General features: G+C 36.4%; 1 protein-coding gene across 3 annotated transcripts in view; it reads left to right on the forward strand.

The window, feature by feature from the left end:
• Positions 1 to 1,138, forward strand: part of PDCD10 (programmed cell death 10) — a 43,810-nt gene extending 42,672 nt beyond the window's left edge. For all 3 annotated transcript variants that reach the window (XM_081329593.1, XM_081329594.1, XM_081329595.1), the window contains one exon: positions 649 to 1,138. In XM_081329593.1, the coding sequence (XP_081185719.1) occupies positions 649 to 730 (82 nt within the window). In that variant the 3' untranslated portion in view covers positions 731 to 1,138. The remainder of the gene's footprint in view (positions 1 to 648) is intronic.
• Positions 1,139 to 16,942: the final 15,804 nt, after the last annotated feature.

Raw genomic sequence — 16,942 nt, forward strand, 5'->3', positions numbered from 1 at the left:
ATCTTTTATAAACAAGGGGAAATTAATAAACAAAGCCATATGTTGTTTTGCATAACTAGGATCACTTTAGCAGGAACTTGATTGATTTACAAGTGAATGGTATGTACCGATAGAAAAGAGTATTTGTAGTTGAGGGTTGAACTGTGGGGTTCTTGAGCAGTCTGAGCTCAGCACTGATGATGTTACCTAGCTGGGTAATGAAATGTCTGCAAGAAAACAACCAAGTTAAGAGAGCACCAAGGATCCCACAGGTATACTTGTATTCAGAAACAGTGCCCATTGAATTCATTGACCTGGTAAGTAAGTATAGGATTGCAACACAATAACTTGGTTCTTTAACTACAACATTTAATTTTATATTGTGATTTAAATGCTAGGGTTTAATAAAGAATTCAGTATTTTTTTTTCATTTAAGAAAAGACCTCTAATTATTTTCAGAGTTAGACTATTAAAAAAACCTTCAACCAGATTTTCATATTGTTGAATTCCTTTGTGAAATATCTGTTGCCTGTTACAATATTGCACTCCAGAAGCAGTGTATGCGATTTGATTGTAAAAATTAATTGTATTTGATATGATGGCTTTCTAATCTGTATAAACTTATCTTGTTGCTAAAATATATCTTCTTTCTGTTTTTCTTTACAATAGGGCTATAAATGTGTTCATAAGTGCCAACCGACTAATTCATCAAACTAACTTGATACTCCAGACCTTCAAAACTGTGGCCTGAAAAAAAACCTGTATATGTTGAGAGCTGTACTTTTCAATGACGGATAGGATACCTTTATATGTAAACTTTAAAGTTTTGACTGTGTAAATTATCAATCCCAATTGAAGGGACTTAATGCAGGATTTTGAATGGGATTTATTGCCATCTTACACCATATTTTTGTAAAAACATAGCTTACTCATAATCACACAATGAAGATTTTGCATCACTTTTTTGCTATTATTCTTTTCAGAATTATAAGCCAAAAGAATTTACGCCTTAATGTGTCATTATATAACATTCCTTATAAGAACTGTAAATATTTGGTGTTCTGTTTCTGACATTTTAACTTGAAAGCGAAAAACTGCAACAGAATTATGTATTTAACAATATTGGTGGCAAATATTCAATAAATAGTTTACATCTGTTTATCTCTATAATTTTATCCCATAATGGTGTCCTTGGAGCTAAAATCGGGAAGATATACATATGTCTTCAGAGTTCATACAAAGAATGATGTCCTTTTAAGAAGATTGAATCTTAGACAGCATCTTCAAAGTTTCCTGCACAGAAATTCGCTCTAACTACTGAATCTTTCCCTCAAAACTTGGTTTTTTTCCCCAGATTATTTTTAGAGTAAATTATTATATTACCAAAGAACTCATCATTATAGGTGGCTTGAACTGTAGGACCTCTTTGGGGAATAATAATTTGACCTTGGTGTAGTAATTTACCTACACAGAAGTTTAAGAAATTAGTTTTGTTAACAAAAATAAATTTTCTGATGGGAATATCTCTAGCATTTGGCAATGTAACAAAAGCAAAGTGGAGTTTGCCCAAAGGAGTTCGGAATTTAATTCTGATAACAAAAACCAGTGAAGGAAAGACAAGTGAAGATAACATGCAGGCTACCCATAACACTGTGCTAGAAATTATATTTAATAAAATATTGCAGTTATATCAATGCAAGAGATCAAGTCTATTCATTTGTGCAATGTTGCTATTTAATATGTGTTTAAATAAATTGTTTAATGTCTATGCTTTTTAATATTAATATAACAATTTAAATGATCACTACTGCAAGCTGTCATGATAGGGCAACTGATTTCCAACAAAGATTCATTTGTTTGTTGTAGAGCTGTTATGCTAGGATCTCCTTTTTACATTTGTCTGTGAACAGCTTATCTATGTTGTGGTCATGTATTTGCATCACTTTTTTTCTCTCTTTTCACCACCATTTCTGCAAGAACAGTAAGAATGATCTTTTGCAATGTCTTAGTTAAGCATTGGTTATACAACTCCTTTTATTAGAGTTTTTTGTAAGAGAAAAATATTCAGCATCATGTACAGGTAGTCTTCAACTTATGACATGATTGAAGCCAAAATGTAAGAATGGTGGTGGCAAAGCAGGTAACACGCAACCTGACCTGACTTTATGACCGCATCTTGGCTTTCCCCAGCGGGATTGTTAAGGGATCATGCACATTGTGATGGAGCTAAAGAACTCCCTTCCAAAGGGAGGCAGGCAGCTCTCTCAAAGAAGCTGAGCAAAAGAGACCATTTTCACCCAGTCTCTGAGCAAAAACAGTCTCTGCCCTGCAAAAGAGGACCTCCTTGGCAGTGGCCCCTTCTCTGCGGAACATATTCCCTCTGAAGTACAACCCTGCTACTTTTTCAAAAGGCCACGAATACCTGGTTTTGTCAGTGGTGTGGGGACCACAAATGGAGATCGTGCCGATCAAGTAGTGGATTTGATTGTGTTACTGCTATCAGGTGGGGTTTTATTGGTTTTTTTTGTGTTGCGGGTTTTTAATGTAAGCCACCCAAAGTCATCAAATGTGGGTTGGACATCCATATAAATAATAAAATATTTAATAAATAATAAATCTGGCTGCCAATTTTAGCCATAATGTCATCCCTGCTTCTTCCGGGACATCTTCAGTTTGTCATGTCCTCACCGCAAGTCTGTCTCTTTGAGCTTGTTTTTCATTTCACAGACATGTTATTGTAATACAAAGTATGGTTTGGTGACTGTAGCAGTTGTCCTGCTAGCCTTGGCTTGTATAAGTATTGTGTTCTTGATCACAATATTTTTGCTAATCTAATGCTAGTTCATCTTATCTGCGTATTGGTTAATAGGTATGTGATAAGGAAGAATGTGTTCAGGGCTTCTGAAATTATGATGTTAAATTTCAGCAACACAAAGACAAGTATTCAGCAATGCGATTTCAGCTGCCGAATATAAATAACACCTTCTAAAGACTCCCTGTAGTTTTTATTCAAATTCCACTGCCACCACCATCCATATTTTTTTTTTCCTAACAGAGGTTTTACAGCTGAAAAATTCTGAAATCTTCATGCATACCTTGTATATTTGAGATCACAGATGATCAGTAATATTCAACTGAACTATATACCATGTAGAAGTTGTGTCTGGTTCAGTAGAATATAATTTGGCCTAAAATGACACTCAATTATTCAGGCATGGTGGCAGTAGTGAATTCTATTACAGGCAGTCCTTGACTTACAATCACAATTGAGTTCAAAATTTCCATTGCTAAGCAAGACAGTTAAGCGAGCTTTATCCTATTTTACAACCTTTCTTGCCACAAGTGTTAAATGAATTGCTACAGTTGTTAATAATAGGGTTGTTAAGTAAATCTGGCTTTCCCATTGACTTTGCTTGTCCAGGGCCACAAAAGGTGATCACATGACCCTGGGACACTGTAACAGTCATAAATATGAGTCGGTTGCCAAGCGTCTGAATTTTGATCACAGGATGATGGGATGCTGCAATGAGAAAATATCTTAAGTCACTTTATTTCAGTGCCATTGTAACTTCATATGGTCATTAAACAAATCTTTAACTGAAGTTGCCAGATGTTAACTAGGTTCAAACTCATGTTAAACCATTCCATAGTTGTTCACTTTGTATGTGCAAACCTAGCTTTCTATGTCTGACTGCCTTATCACCTCCGTAGCTACAGGTGGTCCTTGAGCAGATGGAAGCTTTATCCTAACAAATTTATACAAATTATACAAATTTCTTCTGTATTGCTCTTTACCAAAACTGATGGGATTTTTTTATTTCACTCATTGTAAAGCTGTGATATTTTCCTTATATCCTTGGATTATTCTCAGCAACAGGGGAGAAATTGACCACAGCTCTTGACTTCAGAGCAAAATTAAACCAAAAATCCTAAGGGTTAAGAATCATGGGGTCCCTCTGTAGCAGTCATGTTTCTATGCACAATGCTACAGAGGGACTCCATGATTCTTAATAGAATGTAAGATGTCTAAAATAGGATAAGATCAAAGCATTCTGTCTTACTTGAATAGTAGCCATCAAAAGGCAGCTAGATCCTTGTACATGCTCAGGCTCTGCGTGAGCATCTTTATTTTTGGAAATGCCAAAATTTCGATTCAGCTTCTGCAGTGCCTAATTGACTTCCCAACTGATGTTTATTCCGGAGAAAGTCCCCGTGTGATCTATGCTGTTTCCTGTCAGGGAAATGTGCATAAGAGAACTTCCCTCAAGCATGAACAGATTATGTAACTGAAGAGAAAAGATTCTTGAATTAATAGAAAATTCCCAATGGAGCTACAGAGTATCATGTCTTTGGTTCCACATTTTGATTAAAAAGCTAGTGAAAAATTTGCCTTTGATCAACAATTATATATGTTTTAGAGCTGTAAAACTGAGTTAAAATTTGCCCTAAAGCAAAAAGATTTTGGGTTAAAATACATTTATGGTTGGAGAAGATGACTAAAAAACAAATAGACTTTAAACTAGAATTATTTTTGTTAGGAATAATAGGAGCCAATTATGAGAAAGATTGCAGATATCTAATACTACATATATTAACAGCAGCAAGAATTGTATTTGCCCAACATTGGAAAAATGAAAACTTACCAACTGAAGAAATACTAATTAAGAAACTTCTAGAGTGTGCAGAAATGGATAGATTGACTTTAAAAGATTAAAGAGAAAGAAGATTTGGTGTATTTTAGAACATGGGATAATTTCTATCAATGGCTAGAAAAACGAGTCAGAGAGAAATGAACGTGATATGTAATTTTGAATGTATATTAGTAAGAAGGAGGCTACTGAGTGATTAACATATTGTTTATAATAATTATATCTATTATTGTTATGTAAATACATGTACCCAGACACTATGCTGTTTGCTAAATATTAAAAATGTTACTTGGAAAAACCCCAACTCTAACCCAAATCCCAATCCTAATCCTGATCCCACCCTATCCCTAACCCTATAAAAACTAATAATAGTGGCTTTGTGCCTAAGGTGGAACTAGAACTCACAGCCTCTAGTTTCTAGCTTATGTCTTAATTAATAACCAAGTTAGCTCTCATGAACTATATTTAAGAAAAAAATATTTAACCTTAAGATTGAAGGCACGTTATGGGATTCTTTTGCTGCTGAAGCATATTAGGCGACTGCTCCAGAATGATCTTACCAAGTGGGAATCCCCAACTCTGAAAAACCTTTGTTGGTGCCCTCTTTATTGTGCTTTAAGCAAATATTTTATTCTCCCTAGGTTTATAAGAGGTTATTTTACATAAATTATGAAGGGTAACACACACACACACACACACACACACACACACACACACACACACATAGTATGGAAGAGAAGATAGAACATAACTTCTTCCTTACAAACTTGTAATACAAAGTTTCATACAACAATAAACATTGTTATTTTTGTTAAATGTCTTTTAATATTATCTGTATGATGATCCAGTTTTTATAACAAAGGTCTCAAATTATACATATGTTATTCTTCCTTTTTGATTCTCAATGATCTAGATATTTTTTTTGTGTTTAGGGGGGAGGGAAAACGGGAAAAAACCTGTTTAATTGCTAAGACAAAAAATAGCAGAGTTGTGGATTCTGTTGTCCATTATGAAAAGCAAAGCTTGTCTGTCCTGCTAGTAGTAATTAGCATGTAGTAGTATGCACAGTTAACTAGTTCTGAAATAAAATGCAGAAAATGAAATGGACAGGATAAGGAATGTTCTTAGATGGTGCATTATGCCAAGCATCTTGGTGAGAGGAGTTATTTGAAGTAGTGGTGCCTGTAAATACTTTTGGATTCTATCAATATATTTATTAGAGGGAGGTTGTGCTTTTTAGTTCTGTTAGACCACTTTACATTCTGCAGCACGTACAGCCTTTATTTCAAGGGTGGGCACCTGGGACTATATACAGTACATGCCTCCGTGCCTTTGTTCAGTCTCGAAGTTCCTCTGAAGCTTATTTAATTCAATAACAACATTTCAAAGCAAATTGCTCTTTAAGGAAAACATAACTTTTAAAAATGTATTAACTTTAGTGAGCCAGTCTTTGTGGGAAGGATATTTTTCCCCTATGAGTTTTAATTTTAATAATATAGGAGCCCTTTCATTCATTTTGCTGAATGAAATTCTGGGTGTTCCTCTTCCAGAATCCTGCACTGCCTTGAAGTTCATCACTGGTGTCAGGTTTTTGTGGTTCTTGGAGATCTAATGTTGATTACATGTAGTTGCAATGTATGTTTCAGACTTCTCCCAACTCCAGCTTTTGGTTCTGATAGAAAGCAAATTCCAGCATAATCCTTAATGCGAAGATAATCTTCAGGTTTTTATTGCATCCACTCTCTATCTATGGGTGTATTGTACTGCAAGCAGGTGCATTAAGGTGCTTATGAATGTTGCACTCTTACTAAGTGCATCACACATTAATAAATATACAAAAAGTAGACACTTCCCTTCATTCTGCCCAAGTCCATTAAGTTTTTTAAAAAAAAAACCCAAAAAACAAAATACTGATTTGGTTACATTGTTGTGTCTTGCTTTGAAAGTCCTTGCTAAGAAAAGCTAAACAGTTTTTTTTTCCTTTCCCTTCTCTGGAGCAGTGAAGGAAGCTAGTTAGCTTGTGTTGTGCAATTGTTGCTAAGAAACACATGTAAGTTCAAAGAAAAGGGAATCTAGCTATTTCAAACGGCCTCCCAAATGTTTGTAACTTCAATAAAGTACATACTCAAATGCTGAAGCTAATCATCTCTGTGTGGAAAAATAATGGATTTTTAATGAAAAAATGACATGTTAATCACAAGGTAAGCAAAACTAATTTCATCTTTGTGAACAGATGCTATTACATTTCCAAAGAAATTAAATGATTATAAATTTGTTGATTCTGTTAGCATGGAATTCAATATAGACTTTTATGTCTTTTTTTCTGCTTTACATATGGTTTTCCTGTGCAAACATCTGATGTCAGAAATAAAAATAAGTCTGTAATTATAACTTTTGATCCCCCCCCCTTTTAAAACCCATTTGTGTTTTTTAAGGTGTTTTTTTTTTCAGGAAAACTTTCTAGAGACAAGACTTCTTAACTTGTGCTGAATTATCCAAAACTATTCTTGGTCAATAAAATTAAGTTCCGAAAAAGCCTGAAAGCTGCATGGAATTCCAGACTAGCTAAATATTAATTTCTACAAAATTAATTAGCATGAATAACGTACCATACATCATGACAAAAGCCACAAAGGTCACTGCTGAAAAACAAACTATGGATTGTGGAACTGCAAAAAAACAGGAACACCTTGAAAGCAGGTTAACTATTCATGATTTTATGAAAATGCAGGAAGTTTTTCAGGTGAGCAAGTTTTCATGTGAGATTGTTTAAAAAGTTTAATCAATCAAATAGAGCTGGAAGGTACCCAGCTCAAGTTCAAGATCCTCTTATCTGCTGCTGTTGTGATAGAAAATGTTTGTGTGGAACATGGAGCAATGAAATGCATAGGATAACATGAATTAGATGGTTCAGTACAAATAACTTTAATCTCTTTTGTAGATTATTTTGCTGCATTTTTTCACATGTAGGTCTGATACTTCTGACAGACTTTTGAGGAAAAATATTTTTTTTACATGTGGAATTGACATATAGGAGGGGTTTCTCTGCTCTGAAATAAAATGGGTTGCAATATATGAGCATCATTTTTTTAGTTGATGGTCACCCTGCACATATCTTTTCAGAAGTATGTCCCAATAATAAGTGAAATGTTACATTCCCAGGAAATGGATATAGGAATTACACTGTGTTAACTAATTATATGTCAAGAAAAAATGGATTCCTGGACTGTGCTAGTTGCCACAAGCAGAAATCCAGTCTTTTGGTCAAAGCCACCATCAATAAATCAGAGAGGTAAATCAAATCTGACCTCCACTCAGGGCATTATATAGAGGAATGGTCTAATATAGGAGTCTTCAAACTTGGCCCTTTTATGACTTGTGGACTTCAACTCCCAGAATTCCTCAGCCAGCGTGCCTGGCTGAGGAATTCTAGGAGTTGAAGTCCACAAGTCATAAAAGGGCCAAGTTTGAAGACTCCTGGTCTAATCTTTACTTTAATCCATGCAATGAATGGAAACCACAGTATCTATCGGTAATTGTTTTCACTGTTCTACAGTTCTTATAGGTAAGATTTTTAAAAAATATTCAGTTGCAATCCCTATTTCCAATCCTACATTTTGCAAAAGAGATCATGGGTCTTGATCAAAGTGACATACATCCTTGCATGTATTTGAATATCTATCAGTACTCAAATGGATATCACCACTATGAGCCCTTTCTAGTTATTTTTTTTTCTGTAAAGCTTAGCTCAGTGTTCAGCTACTTCAGTCAGTTTATACTGGTAAGTATCTAATCTTCCAATCATTTTGTTGTTCTCTGAACTGTTGTGATTCCTCTGAATTCTTCTATGTGGTTCTCAGAACTCGGCACAATATCTGAGGGGGAGTCTGACTAAAGCAGAACGGAATTAATATTTCATGTAATTTAGACATTATACAAAGTAAAGCATCCCAGATAGATGGCTATATCTCACTGATCACTCTACTGAAGATAACCCTTCACCTTTCTGAGTTAATTGATTCTGCTGTCAAACTGTTATTACTATTATGCAGAATTTTCTTTTGTTTCTTTTTTTAAAAAAATCTTTGGAATTGTCTTAAAAACCAGGAGACCATGACTTTCTAGCTCCATTTTAGACATGAAGCCAGTTAGGTGACCTTGGGCCAGTCATTTTCTCTCAGCTCTAGGAAGGAACGGTGACAAACCACTCATGAAAAATCTTGCCAAGAAAACTGCAGGAAACCCGAGCAGGCACTCTGAGAATCAAACACAGTTGAAAAAAAAGAAGAAGAAAAAACCAAGTTCATACTAAAGAAAAAAACAACCCATAAATGCATTATTTTCTATCGTGAACTCTTGAATAAGAAATAATAGGTATTGATCTTTTTCTGCATGACATTCTTTAAAGTTATTTGAATGATCGTTGATGCCTATTTCTGAATTTGTTTCACTATTTTTAAAGTTTGGTGGTCAGGAGAGGACACAAATTTTAAGTAGGATCTGATGAGAGTCTAATAGAGTGGAGTGATTATTTTCAATTTATAGTTCTGCTGATGCAGCTTAAAATTACATACTGTATACCTTCTCTGCAGCCACATTATATTGTTGGCAATTAATTACTGTGTCAAAATATTTTTTTCAAGTACTGTTATCATATGTTAGTACCAAGCAATATCCCTCATTCTATAGCTGTACATTTGATTTATGTTTCCATTGCCCTTGCCTCTTTTAGATTGTGTTCGATTAGTTTCTAACCATTTATGCAACCTCTCAAGATTATTTTGAACTATTTATCTGACCAATTTTGAATTAGCTGTAAACCTTAAGAGCATCCCCACTCTCTCTTCATTCAGCAGAGAACCTGGATTGATTTTTGTGATAACCAGTTTGGTACCCCTTTCTAGTTAGAGGCTGAACTAATAAGATATACTTGGGTTTGCTATAAACTAGCATGTCTCTTAGGCCTCATATTGTTTATGTGCTGTACATAACGTTGCTTATCTCAACAGGGAAAAACATAATGGGTTATTTTTTTTTATTTATTGATCAAATTTATATAGCCACGCATCTCACCAAAGGTGACTCTGGGTGGTGCACAACAGTAGATAAAAAGAGAGAATATAAAAAAAGCAAATACACAAATAAAATAATACAAATACCAAAAATACAAGCTATATCTAAAGGAAGAATTAAAAATGTCTAGAAAATGTCTAGTTATGTATGCTTTTTACTGAACTAGGGAGTTAATGGAACATGAAAACGGAAAAAGGCAGAAAAATAAAAAGGGAGAGAAAAATCAAAGCAAATAAGGAAGCAAGTTATGTAGCAACTTGATGATCAGAAGCTAGTAGTGGCTGCATTTCTCCAGCAGGATAATCTTGGTTTGTTCTGTATGCTTGTGATTTAGTTGCTCTGCAAACCAAGCCCATTTGGTCAGTTTTAGGTCAATGTATGGTGAGATTCCACAATCCAATATAAAATTATTCAATCTGAATGATGTTTTTAACCACAAAACATATGTACTTTTTTCTGATTAACCCCTTGAATAAAAACTCTGTATAGATTTCCAGAAGGCTAGATCTTCTGCAGCAGGCTGAATTTGTTAATTCTAATTGAGGAAGTGCTCATGTTTTAAGAGAGTGAAGATGAGCATGGCAGAACTATGAAAGAAGAAAAGAGATACTCATTTATAATCAAAGTATACACTGAAACCCAGAACTCAACCATTGAACCTATAAAAATAAATGGCTGCATTTATTTTAAAATGCTGAAAATGCAGAAAGGTGGAAAGATTTGGAATAAAAATCTGGAATGTGTCCCTGAGCTAATACTATAGCTTACTTCAGAATGGTAGATGTTTGTGGAGCAAGGAGTAGCCATCTCGAAATGAAGCTGGTCCATCTGAATGTTAGATCTAGATCTGTTACATATTTTGCCCTAAAAGCAGAACATTTCTAGAGCCCATGGAATTAAAAACTAACATTCCTACAGTATTTTTGCCATCATTCTGTAATGATCGACAAACAGGCCAAGTGCAATTGATGGGAATAATGGGAGCAGAATGGTGTGTGAGAGATTGAGAGAAAGAGGGAGAGAAAGAGGGAGAACTAATTTTGTTTAAGATGTTCCTGCAGATATGATATTTCTTTTTGTGAAGCAAGTAGGCAAGTTAGGTTAGGTGACTATGTGTGAATAGAGATGAAAACAAGTAAGAAGGAATGGGTTATTGGGAGATTGAAGAAACTTGACAGATAAGGGAGGGGAGATCAAGGCTGGGATGAAATAGAGATAGAAGGCTTAGAAACAGACTGGATCAGACTTGGCATCAGAGCCATCATTTTTTTTCCACATTCAGAAGCAGAGGCAGTGAGAAGATGACAGAGGAGAAGGTGGAAATAATTTGGATTACTGGTTGTTGGAGAATGAAATCATATCAGAGTGGGTAACATTACAGATTGGGCAGTTGAGGGATCCCAGTGGCGGTGAGAGAAACAGCAGGAATGGGTTAAGCTAGAATACAGAGTGAGCTGCAGAGATTGCCATGATGAAAGTCAGTGGGAGAGGGGCTAGCCTGGATGAAAATGGTGGTCTGCAACTGGAATATGAGCAAGAAAACCACTCCAAAAACAAGAATGAAAAAACTCTTAGCTTGCTACCAGAAAAATTCGGATGCTGTTGATTCTGCCATATGAAATGTTAGAAACAACCAACTGTCCAAATGTATGCACTTGCTATATTCACTGTTTTTGAACTATATCAAAGATGTATCACCTTTTGTTCACTTACTTATTCACTGAAACATGCAACTTGACCAGATTGTCTAAACTTACATTTCTGATGTTGACTGCCCAGGGTCATTTGAGTAGGTGGCATAAAACTTCTGTAAAACATAAAACAGCTAAGCAAGGGCAGAACATATTTTTCCATAAAAGTAAAACAGAATGAAAAGAAAATAGGGTTAAAAAGCTGAAGGTTTGCAGAAGCATAAAATGATGGAGTTTCTACAGTTATTTTTATATTCTAAGTAGAAAAACTATATTAGATTCCAAGCAGAAATCATATACCAAATATATCTTAATATTTCCAGTAGTTCATAGTTATCTGATTTGGGAAAGGAAATGTGTTCAGTTCAGTTATGTGAATTAAACATTGTCTCCCTGAGAAATTCTTGGAAGGGAGAAAATGTGACCTGGGACCACTTAAACTATAAATTGGTCCTCAAAAGTGTAACTAAAACATCATGAATATAATGTCCAGATTTTAGGAACAAATTGAATCTCAAAAACTTTATTTTTGAGGAGACGACTTAACAAAATAATAGGTCCCTGTGGTCCATGGGTGTCAAACTCGCCACATCATGTGACGTGTCGTGAAGTATCATGACTTTTTTTGCATTGCCAGAGCTGAGTGGGGGCGTGGCCTCCGTATGATGCAACCAGCCTGTGGGCCGGCAGTTTGAAACCCGCTGCTGTGATCCATCCACCATGCCTCAGTGCCTCATTTCCCTTGCTCTGACTCCATCCAGCACAATGCTTTATAGAGCCAAGACAGTCTGCCCCTGTGAAGCATAAAGATACTGTCATCTGCTTCAGTTGGCCAGCCTGCTTCCAAAGAAAGTCACCGTTGCCTATTCATAGAAGCCACTTTTGCATGTTAGAAGCCTGTGACTGCTCTGCCACTTAAAAGTGGGAGGCAACGTGGCCCTTTGATGAAGGATTTTGAAGAGACACTTTATTTGGACTGCCACTGAAGCCTTCAGTCTTTTGAAGATTTGCAACAGCCCTAGAAAACAAAAGGTCCTTACTAATCCCCTGGCACTGCCAAGGTTTGAACCCAACCATAATATTTTGCATGCAAAGAACTGGGTTGGTACGATAGAAAGAACAAAAGTAAATCTACATTTTCTTTGGCCCATCACCAGCAAAGGTCACCCACTGCTTCCTGGGTGCAGGAACAGAAATTGTCAGCCTCCTCCCATTCTCAGCCCATTGCAAATGCATCCCAGGCCTGTGCTGCCTTGCTCTGATTCATAACTGCTCTTTTTCTGTACAAAGATGTCTCCAGAACTTATAATAGAAGAATAGAATAAAAACATTATTGCCAGTTAAGTGTACAATAATCAGCATACATTAAAATGAAATTTCATGGCATTCAGCCCTAAAAAAAACCCAAAACAACAACAACACACACACACACACACACACACACACACACACACACACACACACACACACACACATGACACAGAGAAACATCACAGTCTAGTTTGATTTTGATACAATGATAGCTTCTGATTTGTACAATTTCTTCACTCAAGTAGCTAGTCGCTGCCCCATGCAGCTATTTCGCTCTGGGCTGCTCAGCAGCTATGTTCGCAGCCGTTTTTAAAAAGCTTGAAGATGATCCAATAACGGCCCCTTAAGTCAATGAACTATTCTCACTCCCCAAAACTCATGTTTTATTCAACCCTTACCTCTCCCAGGCTGAATGAAACACATCCCCCTTGTTTTTCCATTCTCTGCTTATAATACTGCAAAACTTCTCTTCTTATCCCCCCTTTCTCCCCCCCCTCCTTTAAAAATCTTTCAGTTGTTTTTCCCTTCCTACAACATTTCCATGGACTACAGAAGAAGATAAGGAGGCATTTCCTCTTATTTTGTTGAAACCACAGAATAACAAGAGGAAAGATAAGAGGAAAAAGGGAAAAGAAAAGGTTTCCTTTAGCATCAAAGGGGTTAATTTGGGAAGTGGATGGGGAGTGAAGGTATGTGCAGACATATGTTCAGATCTGGGAAACCAAAGTAACTGGGATAATCCCTAAAAGGATAAGGCAGTCTATCTACATGGATAGACTGATCTATGTGGGAACCAGCCAAAGCAACTTGCCTTTCTGCATTGATGAATAGAATAGAAGAATAGAATAGAATAGAATAGAATAGAATAGAATAGAATAGAATAGCATAGAATAGAATAGAATAGAATAGAATAGAATAGAATAGAATAGAATAGAATAGAATAGAATAGAATAGAATAGGAAGGGACCTTGGAGGTCTTCTAGTCCAGCCCACTGCTCAAGCAGGACAACCTATGCCATTTCAGACAGTGACTGTCCAGTCTCTTCTTAAAAATCTCCAATGGGGTTTTTAAGCTAAGTCTCTTTTACAAACTTGCCTTAATTCCAAAGTTGTGTGTAATAGTTTCCATGGAATACCAACCCTATCTATTGTTCTATTCACCTGCCAAGAACAGGTGCTTCTTTCTTTTACAGATTTCTGTTGCTTCTCTTCCAATGTTATTAATGAGTTCAAGGGGGTCAGTGATTGCGCATGAAAAGGATCTGTGTCTGATATGTTATCTGGCCTTGTCTGCAGCCACAGAGCAGACAGAGTATGATTACAAGACCCCTCATATTCAACCACCCCTCAGTAAGAGAGTTGGAAGGACCAGTGCCAGCAGGCCAAGCAGAGCTTTTGATCTCTAATTACTGCAGATTGTCAGACTTCTGGTTTAAATTGGGTCTAATTGAGGTTATTGCAATTACAATAGCTTTCCCTTCAAGATCCTGCCCTTTCCCCTGTGTGAGCTGCTCAGCTAATGGAAGCTGGCAGCACTCATATATATTGTAGCTTTGTTTGGCAGGAAACTGTACGGACGTGGCTGGCTTCTTAAGGGGCAGAATAAGATTCCCTTTTGCAAAGAAGGCTGAAGAAGTGAGTAGCCCATTTCTGCCAGTGTCATTTTTTCCCCCAAGCTGCATTGTTTCTTTCAGCTTCCCAAGAGGGGCCCTTCCCCGGAGCTGGAGGTGAGCAATTATTTATTTATTTATTTTAAAAAAGAAGAGAAAACAAATTAATGTTTTCTTGACAACCTTCTGACTTCCAATCATCCATGTGGTTCTTCGTTTCAGATTGCTTGCAGGATTCTCAGTTAAAATAGATCCTGCAGGGATCTACTTTGAACATTTCTGTCATTTTCAACTTTTCAATGGGGCAAGAGCTGAAATGGGCAGGCTGAGGGGATTTGCTTCCATGAAACCATTAAATGCACAGCTTCGCTACAGGTTACGAAAACAGCTCATTCTGATGCGTCATCACAACTATTAATGATGGCAATTGGGCTTGTGGGTGCATTCCGGCTAGATTTGTAGTTTCTGTAACAATTACAAGACAAGTAAAAAAAAGTATCCCCTGTGAAATAATAGTATGAAAATTGTCCTTTTGTTATACTGTTTGCTAGTAGCGTCTTTCTCTTTTTCTCTTTCTCTTCTTGATGTAACTAGATTGAGAAAAAACATGGAAGCTTTCTTATAAAAAAGGAACATAGACTCTTTCCCATATTTCTCCTGGATATTATTCTAATAAAAACTATTTCTGATCCTCATGATCAGCTCATGCTTGTACAACCTAAATTTGTTCATTCTATCTATTCTTCCTGCACTCCTCTTGAGAAAGAACTGTTAGGCAGTCAAATTCTATGGTTTCAGAGTATAATAGACTGTCCTACTGGTAGAATAAAGAACACCCACTAATGAGACGTAGGTAGATGTAAAAGTAGGTTACTTACTAATTCCAGCAGTTGCCAGCAAAGGCAGGACGGAGGGCACATTGCAAATGTTCCCTTAACTGGTCTCACATACCGCTGTGTGTGCCAGTAAAAACAAATTCAGTGAGAGGGAAATTCAGTCCAAACCACTGAAATGACTTTAACTTCACAAAATTAGTAGGATAGGGTCTCACTCTTTACACAGTGCAGAAGATATCTCTGGAACAGACTTTGCTAAAGTCAGCCATTTTTTTTCTTCAGTGACCCCTTTATTATTTAATTTTTAAATGTCATGGTATATAGACAAAGAGGGTTTTCTGGCATAATATAAATTTTAAAAAACCCAAAATACCTATGCCATTATTGAGATAAAGGGATCAGGGAATGATAGCACATTCCCCCCAAGTCCTGACACTAGTTAAATAAACAGCATCAGACACTGGAACAGGAAAACACACAGTCCATATATCAATAATAGTCTGCCAAGCTGGATCATGCAGGCCTTGAAAAATGTCTAATTCTACAGTATCTGTCAATCAAAAAAGCTTAAAGAGTGGACAGTGGATTCCATGAAAACTTTTGAATAACACTCGCAAGCACAGCTTGGTATTTCATAGACACTAACTCCAAAGTGAGAGAAAACTTTCCAGTTTCTGTCTATACCTTAAATGTTTCTAATCTTTGAAAGAGAATGGAGCTGGAAGGGAACTTGTAGTTCTTCTAGTCCAACCCCCTGCTCAAGCAGGAGACCGGCCTATACCATTTCAGACAAGTGGCTGTCCAGTCTTAAAAACCTCCAGTGATGAAGCACCCACAACTTCTGAAGGCAAGCTGTTCCACTGGTTAATTGTTCTCAATGTTAGGAAGTTTCTCCTTAATTCCAGGTTGCTTCTCACCTTGATTAGTTTCCATCCATTGTTTCTTGTCCTGCCCTCTACTGCTTTGGAAAATAAGTTGACCCCCCTCCTCTTTGTGGCAGCCCCTCAAATACTGGAATACTGCTATCATGTCATCCCTAGTCCTTCTTTTCTTTAGACTAGTGATACCCAAATCTTGCAACCTTGACCAAGATCCAGTGGACTACTTTGAATCTGCCTTGGCTTATGTTGAGAGTTTCTATCCCTACTGAAACCTCTGGAAATTTGTTGAACTTCTGAAGTAGTAGCCATGAGTCTCAACTGGCTATTGCTAGAAGAGAATATTCTCAAATCTTTTTCCTGTCAGTGTGCACTTCAAAGCAAAGGAAAAGAACATCAATCATTTTGATACACTTACCTCCAATTTAATATTCAGCTTTTTGTAGAATGTGCTTGATATTCCAAGTTCACTTCTTCCCCATACAATTCTTTCTCTGTGCCAATCACACAGCCCTCAGCCACCAATACTATAAAATCTTCTGAGTTTATCAAAATGGGCCAAATCATCAGTGTCCATTCTGTCTGCAGCCAAAATCTTACTGGTGGCCCTCCCCACATGAATAAAATTTTCTGTCTCTGATTTAATCTTGGATTTCCCCACCAGTCAAGAATTTATAAAATACTTAGGATGGCAATCGTATCTTGGAAGCACATAGCATGTCTCTTAAAATTCCATGTATTATGTTTTTGCTCTTTGAAGTTCATCCTTGCACAATATATGGTGAAATACTACATTAACTTCCTTTGTCATGCTCAGTTTTAAATGCTAGATTGATTTGGATGTAGCTCAGTAATTTATTGAAAAGAGATTCTCTGCTAAAAGATATTCATTACTCATTCTCTATGGCTACATTT

This window comes from Vipera berus, assembly GCF_964194415.1.
Source record: "Vipera berus genome assembly, chromosome: 5".
NCBI classification, from domain to species: Eukaryota; Metazoa; Chordata; class Lepidosauria; order Squamata; family Viperidae; genus Vipera; species Vipera berus.